Genomic DNA, 21676 nt, shown 5'->3' with positions numbered 1-21676 from the left:
GGCTTTCCTAACCTAGCTTAACCTAAGCTAGCCTAGCCTAACCTAACCTAGCTAAACTAACCTATGCTAACTTAATATCGCCTAGTCTATTCTAGCCTATCCTAGCCTAGCCTAACTTACGTTAGCCTAATCTATCCTACTTTAGCCTAGCCTAACCTAACCTACCGTATCCTATCCTAGCGTTGCTTAGTCTAACCTACCTAGCCTACCTACCCTAAACTTTCCTGGCATAACCTAGCCTAATCTACGTAGCTTACCTAGCCTACATAACTTAACCTAACCAAACCTACCTAGGCTACCAGACCTACCTAGCCTACCTAACCTAACATATCCTAACATAACCCAACCTAGCCTAGCCTAGCCTACCTTACCTAACCTAACCTAACATAGCCTAACCTAACTTATCCTAGCCTAACCTAGCCTTACCTAGCCTTACCTAGCCTAGCCTATCCAACCTTAGCCTTACCTCCCCTAACCTTGCTTAACCTAGCCTAGCCTAACCTAACCTAACTTAACCTAGCCTAACCTACCTAGCTTACCTTAATCTACCATACCTATCATACCCTAACCTAACCTACCATAGCCTAGCCTACCCTAGCCTAGACTAGCCTAGCCTCATTTATCGTAACCTAGCCTACCCTAGTTGAGCCTAGGCTATCTTACCCTAACATAACCTAGCTTACCCTACCCTAGCCTACCTAAGTGTAATCTCACCTAGCCTAACCTAACCTAGCGAATCCTAGCCTGACCTGGCTTAGACTAATGTAGCCTACTGTGGGCTAGCATAACATAGCCTATCTAAGCCTAACATAACATAACATAGCCTAGCCTAACCTAAAATAACCTATCCTAGCCTAGCCTAGCCCTTCTTAGTGTAGTCTAACCTAACCTTACTTAAAATAGCATACCCTAACCTACCCTAGCCTAACCTATCTTAACAGAACCTAACCTAACCTAGCCTGTCCTATCCTAACCTAGCCTAGCCTAGCCTAGACTAGCCTAGCCTATCATAACTTAGCCTATGTTAGCCTAGCTGAGCCTGGCTTATACTAACCTAACCTAAACTAGCCTTAGCGTAACCTAACTTAGCTAGTCTTGCCTAGACAAACATAGCCTTGCCTAGCCTAGCCTAACCTACCCTAGGCTATCCTAGCCCATCCTAGACTTCACTAACTTAATGTAGCCTAGCCTAGCTTAGCCTAGACTAACCTAACGTAGCCTAGCCTAACCTACACTAACATATCCTAACCTAGCCTAACCTAGCATTTCCTTGCTTTTCCTAACCTAACATAACCTAGCCTAACCTAACCTAGTTGAGCTTAACCAAGCCTAGCATATCCTATTCTAAACTAACCTAACCTAACCTAGCCTTGCATAGCCCAACCCAGCCTTGCCTCACCTAGCCTTGCCTAGCCTAACCTATCCTAGCCTAACCTAGCCTAGCCTAACATAACATAACCTATCTTAGTATTACATAACATATCCAAACCAACCCTAACCTAACCAAACCTAGCCTAGCCTAACCTACCCTACCCTACCATAACCTATCTTAGTCTAAGCTATCTTAGCCTGACCTAACCTACCCTAACCTAACCTAACCTAACCTAGCCTAACCTATCCTAGCATAACCTAGTGTAACCTAGCCGAACATAGGTTAACGTAGCCTAGCATGGCCTACCATACCAAAGCCTGGCCTAGCTTAACCATGCATAGCCTAGCCTAACATAACCTACCCTAAACTAGCCTAGGCTAACCTTTCCTAACCTAACCTAGTCCATCCTACACAAACCTAGATTAGCCTAGCCTAATGCAGCATAGCTTAACCCAGCTTACTGTAACCTAGCGTAGCCCAGTGTAGCATAGCATAGCATAACACAATGTAGACTAGAGTAGCCTAGCTTAGCCTTCCCTAGCCTAACCTAGCCTAACATATCCTAACATAGCCTAACCTACGTTAGCCTAATCTATCCTAGTTTAGCCTAGTGTAACCTAACCTAGCCTATCTTAGCCTAGCCTTGCTTAGCTTAACCTACCTAGGCTACCTAACCTAACCTATCCTAACGTAACCTAACCTCATCTACCTAGCTTACCTAGCCTACCTACCTTAACCTAACCAAGCCTACCTAGCCTAGTAGACCTACCTAGCATAACCTAGCCCAACCTAGCCTAGCCTAGCTAAGTCTAACCTCCCCTAGCTTAGCCAAGCCCAGCCTAACCTAATCTAACCTAGCCTACATGGCCTACCTCATTTACCTAGCCTACCTAAACTAGTCTACCATACCTAGCCTACCCTAGCCTACCTAACCCACCATAGCCTACCCTAGCCTATTTTAGCCTAACATAGTCTAGCCTAGCTGAATCTAGGTTATCCTAGTCTAGACTACCATACCATACCCTAGTCTAACATAGCCTAACCTAAACTAGAATAACCCTGCTTAGCCGAACATATCCTAGCCCAACCTAACCTAGCCTAACATACTCTAACCTAGCATAACCTAACCTCACCTAGGCTAGGCTAGCCTAGTAACGCTTAACCTATACTAGCCTAGCCTAGCCTAAGGTAGCCTAGGGTGGTCTAGTCTTCCCTAGCCTAGGCTAGTCTAGCCTAACCTACCCTAGCCTACCCTACAAGAGTCTAGCCTAACCTAACCTAGCTTAGCCTAACCTTACTTAGCCTAGCCTAGCCTAGCCTAGCCTAACCTAGCCTAACCTATCCTAGCCTAACCTAACCTACTCTAGCTTAGCCTAACCTAACCTAGCCTAGCCTAACCTAACATAGGCTAGCCTAGCCTAGCCTAGCCTATCATAGCCTAGGCTCGCCTAGCCTATCCTATTCTAGCTTAACTTAGGCTAAGGAAGCATATCTAGCCTACCGAACCTACCAAATCTAACTAGCCTACCTATTTTAACTTATCCAAACATAACCTAACCTAACCTAACCTAGCCTAGCCTACCTTACATAGCCCAGCCTGGCCAAACCTATCCTAACCTAGCCTAGCCTTGCCTAGCCTAGCTTCGCCTAGCCTAGCTTAACCTAGCCTACCCTAGCCTAGCGTAGCCTAACCTGGCCTAGCCTATCCTAACCTAGCCTAGCATAGCCTAGCCTCACATAGACTAACCTATCCTTGCCTACCTTAATTTAAGCTAGCCTAGCCAAGCCTAAACTACCCTAACTAGCCTAGCCTAACCTAGTCTATCCTAAACTATCCTAAATTAGCCTAGTTTAGCCAAGCCTATCCTAAACTTCCCTAACCTATCCTAGCCCCACCTAGCATAATCTAACCTAGATTAACTTATTAGACTAACCTAGCCTACCTTCGGCTAGCCTATCATAACCTATCCTAGCCTAACCTATCCTAGTTTAAGCTAGCCTAGGCTAACCTATTCTATCCTAGCCTAGCCTATCCTAAGTTAACCTAGCCTATCCTAGCTTGGCCTAGCCTAGCTTAGCTTAGCCTAGCCTAGTCTAACCTAGGTTAACTTAGCCTAGCTTAACCTAGCCTAGCCTACCCTAACCTAGCCTAACCTAACCTAGCCTAGTGTAGCCTTGCCTAGCCTAAGCTAACCTAGCCTAAACTAACCTAGCCTAGCGTAGCCTTGCCTAGCTTAAGCTAACCCAGCCTAACCTAACCTAGCCTACCTTGGCCTAGTGTACCTTGGCCTAGCCTAACTTAGCCTAGCCTAGCCTAACATATACTTACCTAACCTAGCCTACCTTCACTTAAGCTAACCTACCCTAATCTCGCCTATCCTAAACTAGCTTAACATAGCCTAGCCTAATCTAACGTAACCTAGCTTAACCTAGCCTAGCCTAATCTAGCCTAGCCTAAACTAATGTAACCTAACATAGCCTAGCTTAGGCTAGTCTAATCTAGCCTAGCCTTTGCCTAACCTAGCCTAGCCCAGACTAAACTATCCTACCTTGGGCTAGCATATCCTACCCTAGCCTACCCTAACATAGCCTTGGCTAACCTAACCTAGCCTAGCCTAGGTTAACGGAGCCTTGGCTAACCTAACCTAACCTAACATAACCTTTCCTAATGTAACGTAGCATATCTTAACGTAGCCTTTTACCTAGCCTAAACTAGCCTAATGGAACCTATCCTAACGGAACCTAGCCTACTCTAGCCTACCCTAACCTAACCAAACCTATATTAACCTAACCTAGCCTAACCTAACCTAGCCTACCCTAACCTAACCTATCCTAGCCTAGCCTAACCTTGCCTAAGTTAGCCTTATCCTAACCTAACCTTGCCTAACCTAGCCTAACCTTGACTAACCTAGCCTTAGCCTTGCCTTGCTTAGCCTAGCCTAACCTAGCCTAGCCTAACCTAGCCTATACTAACTTAACGTAGCCTAGCCTAGCCTACACTACCATTACCTACTGTAAACTAACCTAGGCTAGGCTAGCCTAGAATCTCTTAACCTAAGCTAGCCTAGCCTAGCCTAGCGTAACCTAGCTCAGCCTAGCCTTACCTAGCCTAGCCTAGCCTAGCGTAACCTAGCTTAGCCTAGCCTTACCTAGCCTAGCCTATTCTAGCCTGACCTAGTCTAGCCTATCCTAGCCTAACCTAGTCTAGCCTAACCTAACCTAACATAACCTACTCTAGATTAGGCTAACCTAACCTAGACTATCCTAGACTAACCTAGTCTAGCCTAACCTAACATAACCTACTCTAGATTAACCTAATCTAACATAGCCTAGCCTAACCTAACATAGCCTAGCCTAGCCTAACCTAGCCTAACATAGCCTAGGCTCGCATAGCCTATCCTAAACTAGCATAACTTAGGCTAAGAAAGTGTACCTAGGACACCAAAACTACTGAACCTACCTAGCCTCGCTAACCTAACTTATCCTAACATAACCTAACCTAACCTACCCCAGTCTAGCCTATCTTATATAGCCTAGCCTAGCCTAGCCTAGCCTAGCCTTGCCTAGATTATCCTATCCTGGCCTACCTTAGTTTAAGCTAGCCTAGCCTAGCCTAGCCTAAACTAGCCTAGCCTTGCCTATCCTAAACTATCCTAACCTAGCCTAGCCTAACCTAGCATAACCTAGCCTATCCTAAACTATCCTAAACTAGCCTAGCCTAACCAACCCTATCCTAGCCTAACCAAGCCTAATCTAGCCTAGCCTAATCCAACCTAGACTATCCAGCCTAAACTAACCTAGCCCACCTTGAGCTAGCCTATCCTAACTTATCCTCGCCTAACCTATCCTAGGTTAACCTAGCCTAGGCTAACCTATCCTAGCCTATCTTAACCTAACCTACCCTAGCTTAACCTAACTTATCCTAGCATAGGTTAACCTAGCCTAACCTCGCCTATCCTAGATTGGCCTAGCCTAGCTTAGCTTAGCCTAGCGTGGCCTAACCTAGGTTAACCTAGACTAACCTAGGGTAACCTAACCTAACCTAACCTAGGCTAACCTATCCTAACCTATCCCACCCTAGCTTGGCCTAATGTACATTGGCCTAGCCTAACTAAGCCTAGCCTAGCCTAGCCTTGCCTAGAGTGACCTAGCCTAGCCTACCTTAGCTTAAGCTAACATAGCCTAACCTAGCCTATCCCAAAGTAGCCTAACCTAACTGAACCTAGCCTAGCCTAGCCTAACCTAACCTAACCTAACGTAGCCTAGCCTAGCCTAGCCTAATCTATCCTAGCCTAACCTAACCTTGCCTAACCTAGCCCAGCCTAGACTAACCTAGCCTACCTTGGGCTAGCCTATCCTAGCCTAGCCTAGGTGAACGTAGCCTTGGCTAACCTAACCTAGCCTAGCCTAACGTAACGTAATGTAGGCTATCTTAAAATAGCTTTACCTAGCCTAACCTAACCTAACCTAACCTAACCGAACCTATCCTAACCTAACCTAACCTAACCTAACGCAGCCTTATCAGAGCCTAACCTTGCCTTGCCTAACCTAACCTTACCTAACCTAGCCTTAGCCTTGTGTTGCTTAGCCTAGACTAACCTAGCCTAGTGTAGCCCAACCAAGCCGCCTAACCTAGCCTACGTTTACCTAGCCTAACCTAGCCTATACTAATTTAATGTAGTCTAGCCTAGCCTATAGTAACATAACCTACCCTAGCCTAACATAGTCTTTCCTCGCCTTGCCTAAGGTGACATAACCTAGCCTAGCATATCATATTCTATCCTAAACAAATTAATATGAAAAAAAAAAATGAACCTTCCATATTAATATAAAAAGGGGGAAATTTTTTTTTCCTATTTCCAAGTTTAGTAAATGCACCTATATAAAAAATATGAATAAATACTTATAAATAAAATATAATAATAAAAAATATACAAAGATTATAAAATTGAAATATAAATAATATAAGATATTCAAAATATTTTTGTCTACTAAATACAAACTAGCATGAGTAAAAAAATTTAAGTCACACAAACTTTTTGAAAAAGACGAATTGTTAAATAAATTAAAACATGGTGTATATGGATAGTGTAGTTGCTTAATATCTCGCATATATGATGGTGAAAGGCTCTTTAAATTCGCTGCTAGAAAAACTTATCAACTTTTACTTTTCAAAAGTAAAATTCTATTGAAATTGAAGTCATGGAAAAATAAAAAGCATAAACTAAACTAGCGTACGGCTGAAGCCAAGGAAAAAGAAAGAGCTGAAGCCATGGAAAAATAAAGAGCATAAACTAAACTAGAGCAAGGCTGAAAACATGGAAAAAAAAGCATAATCTAAAGTAAGGTAGAGAAGAGAACAGTATAGGAAAAAATAAATCACTAAACATAATCAAAAGCAAATATCAAACACTAAATTAGAGTTAAACATGTTAAATAAAAAAACTCAGATTAAGACACATACATACCTGGAGTTGCAACAATATGTTCAAAGATAAAATGACATTCGAACGACCATCACATGCCTCGAGGTTGACTTCATACTTATTTATTTGTTCTTCACGGCCTCCCATAAGAATAGAGGAAATTGAAGCCAAACCCTAAAAGGCGAATAGAGGTAAGTCAAGTCCAAACCATCCAAGGCAAAGGGATCCCGCTGAAATTGCAGAAAAATTAAATCAAGAACTCATATATGAATTCATGGAGAGATATAACAATATATAAAAAAACACACAGAGCTGATTTCTAAATCAATGGAAGTCTCTAGTATATACATACACATTATATATGGAAAATTCATTTCCATGACTCAAAATATGCTGGGGCTGGAAAAAGAGAAACTAGGGAGGAGAATAGTATAGAATAACATAGAGACAAAGGTAAACATCTCAACTAATATCAAAACCATATTTCAAACCCTCTAACCAAGTCAAGCAGGTTATTCAAATGATGTGGAGTTCGGAGATTGAAAAACACAATTAATTGGAGTTGCAGCAAAATATTCAAAGATGAAAAAGCGCTTGAACGACAGAGCAGCCATCGGCGCATGCAGAGACTTTGATAACTCTCATGTATTCGCGTTTAGTTTGAATGCTATGGCGGTCAAGGAATTGGGTTTAAAGCAGAGTTCGAATAAAGCCAGAAAGCAAACCCAAATCGTCAAGTCCAAATCCTGCAATGATAGAATACCTTAATGAAGAAATGCACAAAGAGATGAAAAAGGCACATAAATTAACGGAAGCCTGCAATACATACATACCATCTTTTAAAATAAAAACCCCAAGGAGAACAGAGGAAATTCAAGCCCCAAGGTGAACAGGAAAGCTAAGAAACTCTGAAATTAATTCACACGCAGAAAGAAAAAGACAGATATGATCTCTAAATTAAAAGAAACCATTATATAGGAAACATTCATATCCACGAAATTGTCTAATATTGATATGGATCGAATTGTGAAATATTGATATGCATGGAATTGTCAAATTGGGAAAAGAAACGACGTTCACAATTGCAAAAGTAAATGCTGAAAAAATATATCGAAAGCTTGTATCTGAAATAGATTTTTCTACAACGAGTATTCCATGATTAGTGAGATGAAGCAACAAAGTTCGCAGCACTTGCAGAACCCACAAAGTGCAACCACAAACACAAAAATCTGCCAAAAGATGGTACAAGCTGCTCATTCACTTCTGCAAGACATTAAAATTTAATATGAGTTATATTTGCTGGAATTCAAATCGATAATTATTGGATTCTTCCAGACCAATAATTAAAAACGAAAGTAAATGCATGCAAACCAAGCCCGTCAATAGAATTTAAAAAAAGCGCTAAGAATTCATTGAGAAAGAAGTTTCCGGGATAATAATGATACTGGGTACATAGCAGCCATCAGCTTATGCAGAGCCTTTGATAACTCTCTGTATTCGCGTTTTGTTTGAGTGCTTTGATGGTCAAGCATTTGGATTTAATGCAGAATTCGAATAAGCAAGCGGGTTTTCATTTCTGCGAGACATTAAAATCCAATTCTCTTTCCATCCAGCGTTCTCTGTTTCTCCCAAATCGAATTCTCTAATACTCGCAGACACAAAACAAAACCAAATTTAAATCTGAGACATAAATAAAAACCAAATTTAAATCGGACTTGGACACCCAAGCAGAGGGACACAAATAGGAAGCGTTTCCAACAAAACATATATATAGACATTTACCTAGATGGATCATATATATATAGCATAGAGACACAGATAAAAAGCGTTTCCAACAAAATCATAGATGGATCATATATATAGGAGAGAGACAATGTTTGATGTTTCATTTTGTGGACTTCCTTGAGTTCTCCCAAAATAGAAGTGATCAACGGTTATTTTGTATGTTCTTTTAAGTCACGATCTCTCGTGCTTTTTCTATTTTCATTTTAAATTTTAAAATAATTTTCTATTTTCATTTTAAATTTTAAAATAATTGCAACAACGGTCTTTCAGTTAATGGATTTAACTGAAAGACGCTTTAGTTTCTATTTTCATTTTAAATTTCAAAATAATTACAACAAAGGTGTTCAGTTATTAGATTTCAGTCCCAATCTCAATATGTTCTTTCTTTTTCATCAACGGTTAAGATTATATCGCTTTTATCTCAGAATCATTAAACGCTTTTGTCCCATCAATGCTACAGTGAGTGGACGCTCTTCAGTGGATGATCATGTTTTTTCTCAACGGTCAAGTTTATGATGGGTTTAGTATACCATCATCAAGACGTTGTCTTACGATATTATTATTTGTTTCGTTAATTCAAAATTTATTTTAAATTTTGGTTTTGATTTTATATTTTATTATATTTTTTAATTTTAATTTTTATTTTTTTGGGCATCCCTTTTAAAATTTCTAAGTTTTTGCTATTTTATTTTTAAACATTATTATGGCAATTTATTTTATGGAAAGTTAAATGATTCTATGACAGTTTTTACTATTTTCATTTTAAATTTAATTAACATTTATGCTTAGTTACCATCCTGGAAAGTATTTGGGTTTTTTCTATTTTGATTTTAGGTTCCATTATCGTCATTTTTAACATATATTATCTAAAAAATTCTATTTATCTATTTTTTTGGGCACCACAGTTGCTTCAACGTTTGTGTTATTTTGATTTAAACTTTTTATTATATTTAGGGATTTCAAATTTTTATTATATTTAGGGTTGGATGAATGGTTGATATTGACCATCAATTCATTATGTTTAATATATATTCTCAACGTTTCACTTTGTATGTGCTTTTCAGTTACCATCTCTCTCGTCATTTTTCTCTTTAGTTTTTAAAGTTTAAAAAAGTTGCAAGAGCTCTCCATCAATGCCTTAGTTAATGGATTTCGATCACGATCACTAGATGTCTTAAGGCTTTTCACTCATGATCATTAAACTCTTTGGTCCTTAAAAGCTTCAGTTAATGTATTTTTTTTAGTCAACATTAGTGGATGCTCCCTTTTTTTTCTTTTTTTAGATATCGATTGTCACATTTGCAATGCTTTTCAAATACCATCATTATGACGTTTTTCAGTTTATTTATGTTTTTTTTTTGTTTTAATTCAAAATTTCATCAACATATTTTCAGTATGACGTTTTTCTGTTTATTTATGCTTTTGTTTTTGTTTTAATTCAAAATTTCATCAACATATTTTCAGTCACCATCATTAAATATTTTTTCCTCTATTTTGAATTTAAATTTCATTAACATTAACCCTAGTCGACCACCATTCTCAAACATTCTTATGCTTTCTCTATTTTGATTTTAGATTTCATTAACATCATTCTTAAAAATTATTTAAACTGTTCTACTTATGACAAAAACCTTTTGAGGATTAATTTTTTGTTGTTGCTATTTTCATTTCAAATGTTATTCTCATTTTTAACATTATTTATACATAAATGAGTTGATGATATATACAATAAAATTATGATGGAGTTGGATTTTGTGAAGATTTCAAATATCATATGCCAAGAGTTGTTGAATTTGTTAATTTTACATACATATATTTATTTATTTTTATATTTATTTATAATAATGTTTATTTTATATATTACTAGTTTTTCACAAAATTATATAATATTTAATCATTTTTTGAATTTGTATGGTAATTTTTTTATTTGTTTTAAGCTTGATATATGGAGATTTGAACCTTCAATTTTATTCCTTACACAAAATTTTATAATATATTCATCCATAAATAAGCACACAGCTGATTTATGTTGTAATTTTATTTAATATTGATGATAAATTATTAATGTGATAGTTCATTTTTCTTTATAGCATAGTCTAAAAAACTCACAAATTAGTCCAAAAATAATGAGAATTTGTTGACACCTAATCCGAAACGGATGAGGTGAAGCTGGACAGTCATCTAGAAGATGAACTGATCCGTTTTGTATATGTATAAATAATGTGTTAGCTAATGAATAAAATCAATCAGTGTTTTCTCTCGTTCAATGTGGAGTTACCCTGGCCTGACATGGTATCAGAGCACAGGTCCCAAAATAGTGTAACTCCTGCTGAGTGCTGCATCATCCTGAGGGATTCCTGACACTGCTGAGACTGCGCCCTCTGCTGAGGGATTCTTGACACTGCTGAGACTGCTGAGACATGGAGACTGTGCCCTCTGTCCGTGGAACTATGCGTTGATGCGTTTTCTGATGTTGGTAAAAACCTATCTCCTTCCATTCAAACGAAACTGATGGTGCCTTCATGACTGCGTTAATGGTGTGTTTTGTGACTTCTGCACATCTGGAAAGCAACGTTTTAATGTATTGAAGCTGCGTTTAATGTATTTGATGCTGCGTTTAACGTATTAAAGCTGCGTTTAATGTATTGAAGCCTGCGTTTAATGTATTTGAAGCAACGCAAGAAGACTGTGTTTTATTATAAAGATGCTACTGCATTTTTTACTGTAGACTACGTTTTTTTTATGGTATTCAAGATTGCGTTGTATTGAATGCTGCCTGAGAGCTCAGAAGTGATTCTCCTTTGTGCTGACGAATTGTAAATGCCTTCATCGACTTTCTTGTAAAGATGACTGCGTTTTTTTAAAAGCTTGAAATGGTTGACTGTGACTGTTGGTAACTGCGTTGAAGACATGGTAACCTGGTGCATTGAACCCCTGCGTTTTTTTTTTAAAGACTGTTCTAATTGGTATCGCTGCGTTTTTTAAAGACTGTTCTCGGGACTGTTGGTTTATTTCATTCCAGCATATGTCAACAGGCAAAGACAAGGCCGAGTACTAGAGGAGCCATTTCAGATGGGGTATAGTATAGCTAACGAGAAATCGATATGTGTTCCACCTCTGGGCAGCGGCTACCATGGTGTGAAACCCCCAGGATACCACAACGTTTTCATATGAGCGCCCTTTTATTGTTGAACAGTGATATACATTGATATATATGTGAGAAGTAATATGTATATGAGCGCCCTTTTATTGTTGAACAGTGATATACATTGATATATGTGTGAGAAGTAATATGTATATGAGCGCCCTTTTTTTTTAAAACAATGATATACATTGATATATATGTGAGAAGTGATATATGAGCGCCCTTTTCTTAAACAGTGATATACATTGATATATATGTGAGAAGTGATATGTATATGAGCGCCCTTTTTTTAAACAGTGATATACATGATATATATGTGAGCAGTGATATATATATGCTGATGGAATGTTAGAAGAAAAATAAAATGCATAAGGCTATGATATAAGGATTTTTTTACAGAAGTTTGGCAGAGATATTTTTTTTCAGAAGGATTTTGTTTACAGAAGTTTTTGGCAGAGATTTTTTTTTTACACAGAATGCATTCAATCATTTCTATGGTCGGAATAGTTCTCACTGGCAAGGAGAACTATTCTGAATGGTCCCGGATGGTAAAACACACCCTCATCTACAATGAGCTGTGGAAAGGTGTGTGTGTCAGAGAAGAAGATAAAGACCCTGTGCAGCCCACATCAGACAAAGAACTCGCCATTTGGGAAAACAAGAACAGCAAAGCCTTTGCATTGATCGCAGCATCTGTAAATGAGGAAGTAAGTCGTCATATTTCATCCTATTCCACTGCCTTTGAAGCTTTACAAAAGCTGAAAGAACTCTATGATACACATTCTGCACTTGAAGTTGTTCAGCTCATGATTAAACTCTTCACTCTTGAACTGAAAAATAATGATCCTCTTACTCTTGCATCTGAAATAAAGTCTATAGTGCATGATATTAAATCCACTAAGGTTGAGCTGGATATCTCTCTTATTGCCTTTCTCAAAGCACTCTATCCTACCTACTCTAACTATCTTGAGTCTTTACAAGCAAATGGAAATCTTAAAGATATAACCTTTGACACTCTTGTGAAAAAGTTTGCTGAAAGAGAGAAAGCCTTTGGAAAGAAAACAGTCCCTGAATCTTCTGAAGAGACTGTTTGCCTTGCTCATAAAGAAAAGCAGCCTGCTCAAGATTCTACAAGAGGAAGAGGTGGACGAAGAGGAAGAGGAAGATACTTCAGAGGCAGGGGGGGCAGACATCCTCAAGCAGAAAAGGCATATTTGCATTGCATTCGCTGCAAACGAAATGGATCACATGATGCTTCTACATGCAAGCTACCATGGGACAAAGTTGAGCAGAGAAGAAATCAGCAGAAAGTTAAAACTGATGACTCAGACAAAGGTAAAGCACCTGAATCCGCTCACTATATTGAGGCACAATGTAACATTGGAGTAAATGAAGATTTGTTTAATGCTTCACTTGCTTCTTCGAAAAATGACTGGTTGCTTGATTCAGGAGCAACCTGTCATATGACTTATAGGAGAGATTTCTTTGAAGATTTCACTGACAATGTTGATGGAGCAGTATACTTTGCAGATCAGTCAAAAATCAAGCCATCAGGGCTTGGCACAATCAGGCTTAAACTGCCTGGTCTTCCAGACTTTCTTCTGGATCATGTTCTATATCTCCCACAGCTGAAGAGAAACTTGCTGTCCCTGGTCCACATCCGCCAGCAAGGTCACTCCATTCACATGTTTGATGGCAAGCTTGAGGTAAGAAAGGCATCTGACCACTCACTTGTCATGAGGGGTATAGAAGAAGAAAGACTCCTTAAACTGCAAGGAACCTCTGCTCATGCACAACATTTCTCATATATTTCTCATCATGAAGAAGGTGCACTTCCATCAAGTTTATTATGGCATGCTAGATTTGGACATTTAAACTATGATAGTCTCCGTTTGTTGAAGAAAAATGGTGTTGCTGGTTTGCCTACAATTCCTAGAAAACATAAACAATGTGATGCTTGCATTCTAGGAAAGCATAGCAAACTGTCTTTTCATGATTCACATTCAAGAGCACATAGGAAGCTTGAACTTATTCATTCAGATTTATGTGGTCCAATGCCTGTTTCTTCTGCAAATGGAAATAAATATATCATGACATTTATTGATGATTACACCAGAATGTGTTGGGTTTACTTATTGAAAAACAAATCTGATGCTTTTCAAACATTCAAGAATTTTCATAAGTGGATTGAAAATGATGCACAATCTCATATTGGGTCTATTCGCACTGATAATGGAAAAGAATATACATCAAATGAATTTGAACACTATCTTCGCCAACATGGGATTAAACATCAAACAACTGTGCCTTATAATCCTCAACAGAATGGTGTAGCTGAAAGAATGAACAGAACAATTTTGAATATGGTACGATCCATGCTTTTCTTCAAAAATGTAAAGACAATGTTTTGGGCTGATGCTGTTCTATGTGCTGCATATATAAAGAATAGATGTCCATCTAGTGCTATAAGAAACAAGACTCCTTATGAATTGTGGTATGGACATGTTCCTTCGGTAAAACATCTCAGGATATTTGGTTCCACCTGTTATGCTTTAATACCAAAGGTACATAGAAACAAACTTGGTGCTAGAAGTCGTAAGTGTATCTTCCTGGGGTATTCAAACACATCTAAAGCATACCGCCTTTATGATGAAGTAAATAAAAAGTTTGTTTTATCTAGAGATGTCATTTTTCTTGAATCATCCAAATCAGACAGTGTTGTTGAGCGGCAACTTGATCGCTTGGATAGATTCACAAAACCGAAATCATTCCAAGAGTTTGATAATCAGATTCCACATCTTGAAGGGGGATTCCTATACTAGATCAACATGTGGAATCTTCTTCTGAAGAACAATCTCCCCTGCATGACACTCCAACAACGGATGATGCTTTAAGTGATGTAATTGATAGAATTGGGAGACTCAATCTTGATTCATACCCAACTCAATCAACAGAGCAGCATGGACCATCTCAGAAAGGTCCCCCAAAGTGGCTGACAAAGACACTTGAAAGTGTTCATCCTGATGAAATTGGAAAAACAGGAACCAGAAATTCAAACCGACAAGATGGAGGTGATGTAGATAACTCTAATTCACCTGTTGATATGGATGTTACTTATGATTGTGAATTGAACTTGTCTACAGATTTTGAACCAACTTCCTTCAAAGAAGTTGCTTCTCATGATGAATGGAAAGAAGCGATGCAGAAGGAGTATGATGCCCTCATAAAGAATGGCACTTGGAAGCTGGTTGATCCTCCATTTGGAACCAAACCAATTGGCTGCAAGTGGGTCTACAAGAACAAGTACAAAGCTGATGGCTCACTTGACAAGCACAAAGCTAGGCTTGTGGCAAAAGGTTTTGCACAAAAGGAAGGGGTCGATTATGAGGAAACTTTTGGTCCCACAGCAAAATGGGCCACCATCCGGACACTCTTTGCACTAGCTGCTCAGAACGGTTGGAAAGTCCATCAAATGGATGTAAAAACTGCATTCTTGAATGGAGATCTAAAAGAGAATGTTTTTATGTCCCAGCCTGAAGGATTTGCTGTGAAAGGACATGAACAGAAAGTATGAAAACTTGTGAAGTCCTTGTATGGCCTCAAACAAGCACCACGAGCCTGGTATGAAAAACTAACTGAGCATCTCCTGAAACTCAACTTCAAACATTTTGATCTTGATGATGCAACTTTATTTGTCAAGAAAGTTGGCAAAACAGTTGTATATCTTGTGGTATATGTAGATGATCTTTTAATGACAGGGAACAATGAAAGTTATATTGCATCCATAAAGAAAGAATTAGGAAATTTTTTTGAAATGACTGATTTGGGCTATGTTCACTACTATCTTGGCATTGAAGTAACCCAACATCCAAAGTCCATATTTCTTTCTCAAAAGAAATACATTGGAGATTTGTTAAACAGATTTGGCATGACAGAGTGCAATCCCCTTTCTACTCCAATGGAACAAAACTTGAAGCTCACATCTATTGAAGGAAAAGAATTTGAGGATGCAACAAAGTATAGACAGCTTGTAGGAAGTCTCATCTACCTCACTACTACCAGACCAGACATTTCATTTGCTGTTGGAATCCTCTCAAGGTTTATGCAAAAGCCTTGTGAAGGACATTGGTCTGCTGCAAAAAGAGTTCTAAGGTACTTGAAGGGAACTCAAGACCTTGGAATCAAGTATACACAGGTGGACGACTTCAACTTGATTGGATACTCTGATTCAGACTTCGATGGAGACAAAGAAACTGGGGTATCTACTTCAGGATATGCTATGAGTCTTGGATCAGGAGCTGTCTCCTGGAGATCACGCAAACAATCAGTACCAGCAGATTCCACAACAGAAGCAGAATATGTGGCAGCAGCTGAAGCAACGAAAGAAATTGTGTGGCTCAGGAAAATTCTTGAAGATTTGCAGGTAAAACAAATACAATCAACTCCACTCATGATTGATAACACATCTGCAATAAAGTTGGCCAAGAACCCAAAGTTCCATGATCGTACTAAGCACATCAATACTAAATATCATCTGATCCGACATCATGTTGAGGCCAAAACAATCCATCTCCGTCATTGTTCCACAAACGAGCAAATTGCAGACATCTTCACCAAAGCGCTTGGAAGAGAAAAGCTTGAAAGATTCAGAATGATGCTTGGACTCACCAACATCCCTTCAGATTAAGGGGGGGAATGTTGACACCTAATCCGAAACGGATGAGGTGAAGCTGGACAGTCATCTAGAAGATGAACTGATCCGTTTTGTATATGTATAAATAATGTGTTAGCTAATGAATAAAATCAATCAGTGTTTTCTCTCGTTCAATGTGGAGTTACCCTGGCCTGACAGAATTACGTCAAGATTATAACAAAATCGAGAAGTTTATTTTTTTTTTTTTAATTTGGATTAGAAATATCAAATATCAAAATTGTGGGTACCCAAGGGTTCTTGATGATATTGAATCTATACACTCCGACATTACGATTTAGAAAATGAACTTCGAAAGAAATATATATAGCCATTTACAAAATGAACTTCGAAAGAGATATATATAGCCATTTACCAAGTTAGTTGAACGACTTGTATCATCTGGAACTGTACACCGGATATATGAATTTCCGGTTTGAACGTTTGATCAGCCCATCTGGAACATTCCACCGTATATACGTATTTCCGGTGGGGTTTGAACGTTGGAGGAGCGTAATACAAACACAAGTGGCATTATGGAGTGTAAGACGCTTCTTTATTGTCAGATAATATAACAAACTTGCCTCTGACAAAAGCACGCCCACTACTTGGCATCTACATTCAAATAAATGAACTTCGAAAGAGATATATATAGCCAATTACCAAGTTGGTTGAACGGCTTGTATCACCTGGAACCGTACACCGGATACCTGAATTTCAGGTTTGAACGTTGGATCAACCCATCTGGAACATTCCACCGTATATACGTATTTCCGGTGTGGATTGAACGTTGGAGGAGCGCAATACAGACACACATGGCATTATGAGTGTCAGATGCTTCTTTATTGTCAGATAATATAACAAACTTGCCTCTGACAAATACACGCCCACTACTTGGCATCTACATTCAAATTGGTTTGAACGTTTGATCAACTCCAAGCGCCCACTACTTAGCATACCTTATCTGTCACACACTGGTGGCATCTGCGAATTCCATGTTTGTACAAGCGTTGGGTTTGACAGCTGCCTTTAGAAGTTTCTCGTTCAGCTTCACAAATCTTCTGTGCACAGCCTTAGGATCAATCCTCGTTACAAACAGATAATATGAAAGCCCTAGAGCAGAGAAGAAAACGAAGACCATGGTTCACGCGTAATGTCAGGGAGCAATGAAGGATAGTATTCAAGTAATTGAAATTAGTATTAGAGGTCGGCTGGTTGAAATTAGTATCAAGAAGTCAATGGATTTTACGCTAATATGGAAAAATGAGTTTATACTTGTTCTGGAAGCTGAACCTAAGCGAGACTGGAAAAATGATTTTATACTTGTTCTTGCAACCAACACAAATTTGAAAGCCAAGACATAAATGAAACCTAGATCGAACAAGATAAACTAATTATCAAAATCAACTAAACTAAGGTGAAGGCGAGGGAGGTTAAACTAGTTAAAGAAAATGAAATAGAGACTTTATGAGAAGAACAAATTACATTAAATTTAATTTAAATAAACACAGAGGAAGGAAATAAACAGAGTACCTGAAACCAATTTTGAATAGGCAAAGAGAATAGCACAAGGAGAAAGAGGGTTTGTGTAGCAGCAGTAACAAGAGCGCATTGTAATATAACAACTCTCCCCGTAGCGGTTGGTTGTTCCTGTACATAAAATGATAAATGAATTTACTTTGATATATACATTCAAAGGGACAGAGCGCATATCTAAATCAATAACCGAATCAAGAAATAGCAGAGGATCTTCTGGAACAGACCAAATCAATCGTGCTCGATCCATTGGATGTAGCAGAGGATCTTCTGGAACAGAAAGAGATTTCATAAAAATCCATTGTGCTCATCGACAGAAAGTCGAGAATTCATAAAAATCCATTGTGCTCATCGACAGAAAGTCGAGAGTTCATCAAAATTGCATCCAACAGAGGATCTATTCTGTCGAGAATTCATCAAAATTGCATCCAACAGAGGATTCTCTGAAACAGACTAGAGGTCCAAATCCATTGTCATTCTCTTCTGGCAACATACAAATTTTGGACATTAAATTTTAACTATAAAGTCTCTCTCCACAAACACACAAGAACCAGACACCCAAATGGAGGCTCTTCCCAGAAAACATATCACAAACGAAATTTAAAATTTATAGGTGCTTCCGCCTCGTTTTACTTTAACCTAAAATAGATGAATGATATGCCTGATTCTCTATAAATGATATGCCTGATTCTCTGTACCTCTTCCGCTTTCTTCGCTTTTTACACATCAGCGGATATTTCGGCTTTGATCAGCGGATATTTCGGCTTTCTTTGCTTTTTAAAGATCAGCGTATATTTCGGCTTTCTTTGGCTTTTTACAAATCACGCGTTTCCGACCAACTCATGCATGATAGTTATTTCTATTTTAGGGAGGTCTATAGTCCCACTCCCACTCGCACTCCCAATTCTTCCAACGGAAAACTTTTTCAGCCAAACTCATTTTTATTATAAATTAATTAATTGATGTGGTGGTTAATTATTTCAAAAAAAAACTTACTATTTGTGTTTGTGTTCATGTCGTTTTCTAATTCAAGAAAATTAGGTAACGTTCAACATCCTTCACATTTTTATTTTGGAGTTTTTTTGTTTTCTAATTATTATTATTAATATGGTTTTCTAAGATTTTTAAAAAACTATAAGTAAAAAGTAAGAATTTAAAAATTAAAATACATTTCCAAAATAACAATTTATAAATTAAAATATATTTTAAAAATATGTATGGAAATGTTAAAACAAAAAATCAGATAATATAAAAATTTAATAAAGTTTTATATATTAGAAGAATATCTTTAATTTAAAATAAGAGAAAAATACATGATAATTTCGTTTGTATTTCATACACAGCCGCCAAAAAGTTGAACGATAAGGTTTACATAATTTTATAATAAAATTTTATGTTCTACGGACAAAATGATTGTATATTCACAAAAACAGGTAACGTAAAACATTGCATTTCAATTTTACATTCTAACTATGCTAAAATTTAAAAATATGTATAACTAGCAATTCTCCTAAAAGGTACAAAGAGAGGCCGATAGGATTATTAAATTGGAATTGTTGAATTTTTCTAGAAGAGTTAATTGGTTTGTGGAAAACCTTGTTTTCTTGGACTGGATCATTGTGCAATTACTTTTCTTTAGATGTTTTGTTTATATCTATATTACAAGGAACACATTGAATGTCTTATTTCATTTTAGAGTAAGTTAATTACCCAAAATCAAATATATAACTTATCTTAAAAATATATAACATAATTGCTGAGACCACAAATAGAAGTGTAGGTGCCTTGGGGTTGCTAGGCCAAACCCATAGAGTTTTAAAGAATTCACATGATAGGATTTGGCATTATGCTTATGTGCATCCTCGTTACCTAATTTTATTTAGCTTATGCTTATGAGCATTATGCTCAAACGAATACACTATCACAAACCAAATTTAATAAAGAACAATGATGTCATATTTAGCATGGTTTCGAATATTATATTTTGACTTTCTAATCTCACTAAACAATTATGGTTTTCAATGTAGTATCATTCTATATATGTATATTATTCTTTATAAAATATAATAATAATATCATGGTTTCTAATGGAATTAACTTTTTAATAGCAATATATCAACATGTTTTCTAATACTATGTTTTGACCTTCTAAATGCAATATACAATTATGGTTTTCAATGAAATATATTGGTAGGGGATAGTCATGGTGGTTATTGCCTTGGTCACTAGCAAGCTTTGTATATGCTTGGCCATCTATAGAGGTTTCTTGATTTTGGGTAATTAACTTTAAAATGAAATAAGACATTCAATGCGTTCCTTCTAATATAGATATAAAGAAAACATCTAAAGAAAAGTAATTGCACAATGATCCAGTCCAAGAAAACAAGGTTTTCCACAAACCAATTAACTCTTCTAGAAAAATTCAACAATTCCAATTTAATAATTCTATCGGCCTCTCTTTGTACCTTTTGAGATAATTACTAGTTGATATACTTGATTAACTTTGTTATTGAAAATTCATTAGATGTCTAATGTTGTATAGAATTTTTTGAATTTTTTTGCTAGTTGAAAAAGGTATTATTTTTTAAAGTTGACATACTTATTAATTTTGTTATTGAAAATTCGTTAGATAACATTAATTAGATTTATATTATTATTTAGACATAGTTTGTTAAGATAATCTGCGAAAATTTTACTTGGTCAAATTAGTAGTGGTTTTCAGTTCCAAGTTTATTACAATCTATAGTTTTCACCATGGTTTTATTTTTTAATGGAGTCGATTTTTTGTTAATTGGTATGAGTGACCCATGGGATTCTAGCAAGAGTGTCTTTCTAGTTGACTAGTGAGATTCTAGTAGGAGTGTCTTTAGACAACACCACTTCTCTCTAGGTGTTTAGTGATCCTAACAACTAGTATCAAAGCCAAAGTGAGAGCCACTGTGAGAGCATATTAGAATAACAAAATGTAATGGATTCAAAATTGTCAAAGCTTTGTGGAATTTGTTTATGATAGGAAGGGAAACTGAAAGTATGAATGTAAGGAAAGAGAGATTAAGTGAAGGCAGGGATAAAAAAAGCTAGAGATGTGGCTAGAGAGTTAATGGTCTTTGAACATATGAAGGAGCTAGCTTGTGATTGAGAGTGGTAATGGTGTGATAATAGCAGGGGTGTGTGAACACCCTAAGGGTTTTGGTTCAATAAAAGTGCATTTCCCTAGGACGATGTAAGGCATGTTGTTCAAACATACGTGATGTCTAGGATTATGGATTGTTATAAGGCTTTGACGAGGCATACATGTAGTGCATTGGAGCATGGAGTCACCAAGTTGTGAAATGGACCACTTGAATAAGTACTAGGGTTGCAGGTCCACTAGTATCCTAGCTTGAAGGGTGGAATGTGACATCTCATGTGAGATGGCTAATGAATGATTGAGACCAGGTTAATCTCCCATAGTCAAGTTTAAAAGAGGGATTGTTAAGGTGGTTTGGGTAAACTTGTCTAGATTAGGTTACTAGAAGATTTCTAGCTCCAACTTCCTATGATATTATTCTTTAATACAACTTCTCTAGCTCTCGTAATGTGAACAATTTTTTTTAGTTGTAAGTGAAAATTAATTAATACTAACTTCAAAATTTTGAAAAAAAAATGTATTTTCTTTTAGCTATAAGTAATTTTTTGAAATTTAATAAAATTTTGGTCAAATTTGTCAATATAAATAAAGA

General features: G+C 37.3%; 1 protein-coding gene across 4 annotated transcripts; it reads right to left on the bottom strand.

Annotated features, from left to right (window-relative positions):
• Nucleotides 1–16947: 16947 nt before the first annotated feature.
• On the bottom strand, nt 16948–18583 carry LOC149190308 (uncharacterized). 4 transcript variants are annotated; one of them, XM_089412114.1, is made up of 4 exons: nt 18182–18583; nt 17952–18068; nt 17378–17479; nt 16948–17162 (listed from the first exon to the last, which is right to left on the bottom strand). In XM_089412114.1, exons 1-4 carry the CDS (start codon nt 18263–18265, stop codon nt 17154–17156), a joined length of 312 nt encoding a protein of 103 aa, XP_089268240.1. In that variant the 5' UTR covers nt 18266–18583; the 3' UTR covers nt 16948–17153. The 4 variants fall into 4 exon arrangements, with proteins under 4 accessions (XP_089268240.1, XP_089268241.1, XP_089268239.1 ...); XM_089412115.1 differs by having other exon boundaries at nt 16948–17476; XM_089412113.1 differs by lacking the exon at nt 18182–18583 and having other exon boundaries at nt 17378–17531; nt 17952–18175.
• Between the last annotated feature and the right edge of the window lie 3093 nt (nt 18584–21676).

The sequence above is a fragment of the Pinus tabuliformis genome, chromosome 3_1, assembly GCF_031772625.1.
Source record: "Pinus tabuliformis cultivar Carrire ecotype Pingquan chromosome 3_1, CPIR1, whole genome shotgun sequence".
Classification (NCBI taxonomy): domain Eukaryota; kingdom Viridiplantae; phylum Streptophyta; class Pinopsida; order Pinales; family Pinaceae; genus Pinus; species Pinus tabuliformis.
Note: the sequence above shows the minus strand (reverse complement) of the source record. Positions and strands in the feature narration are given on the sequence as shown.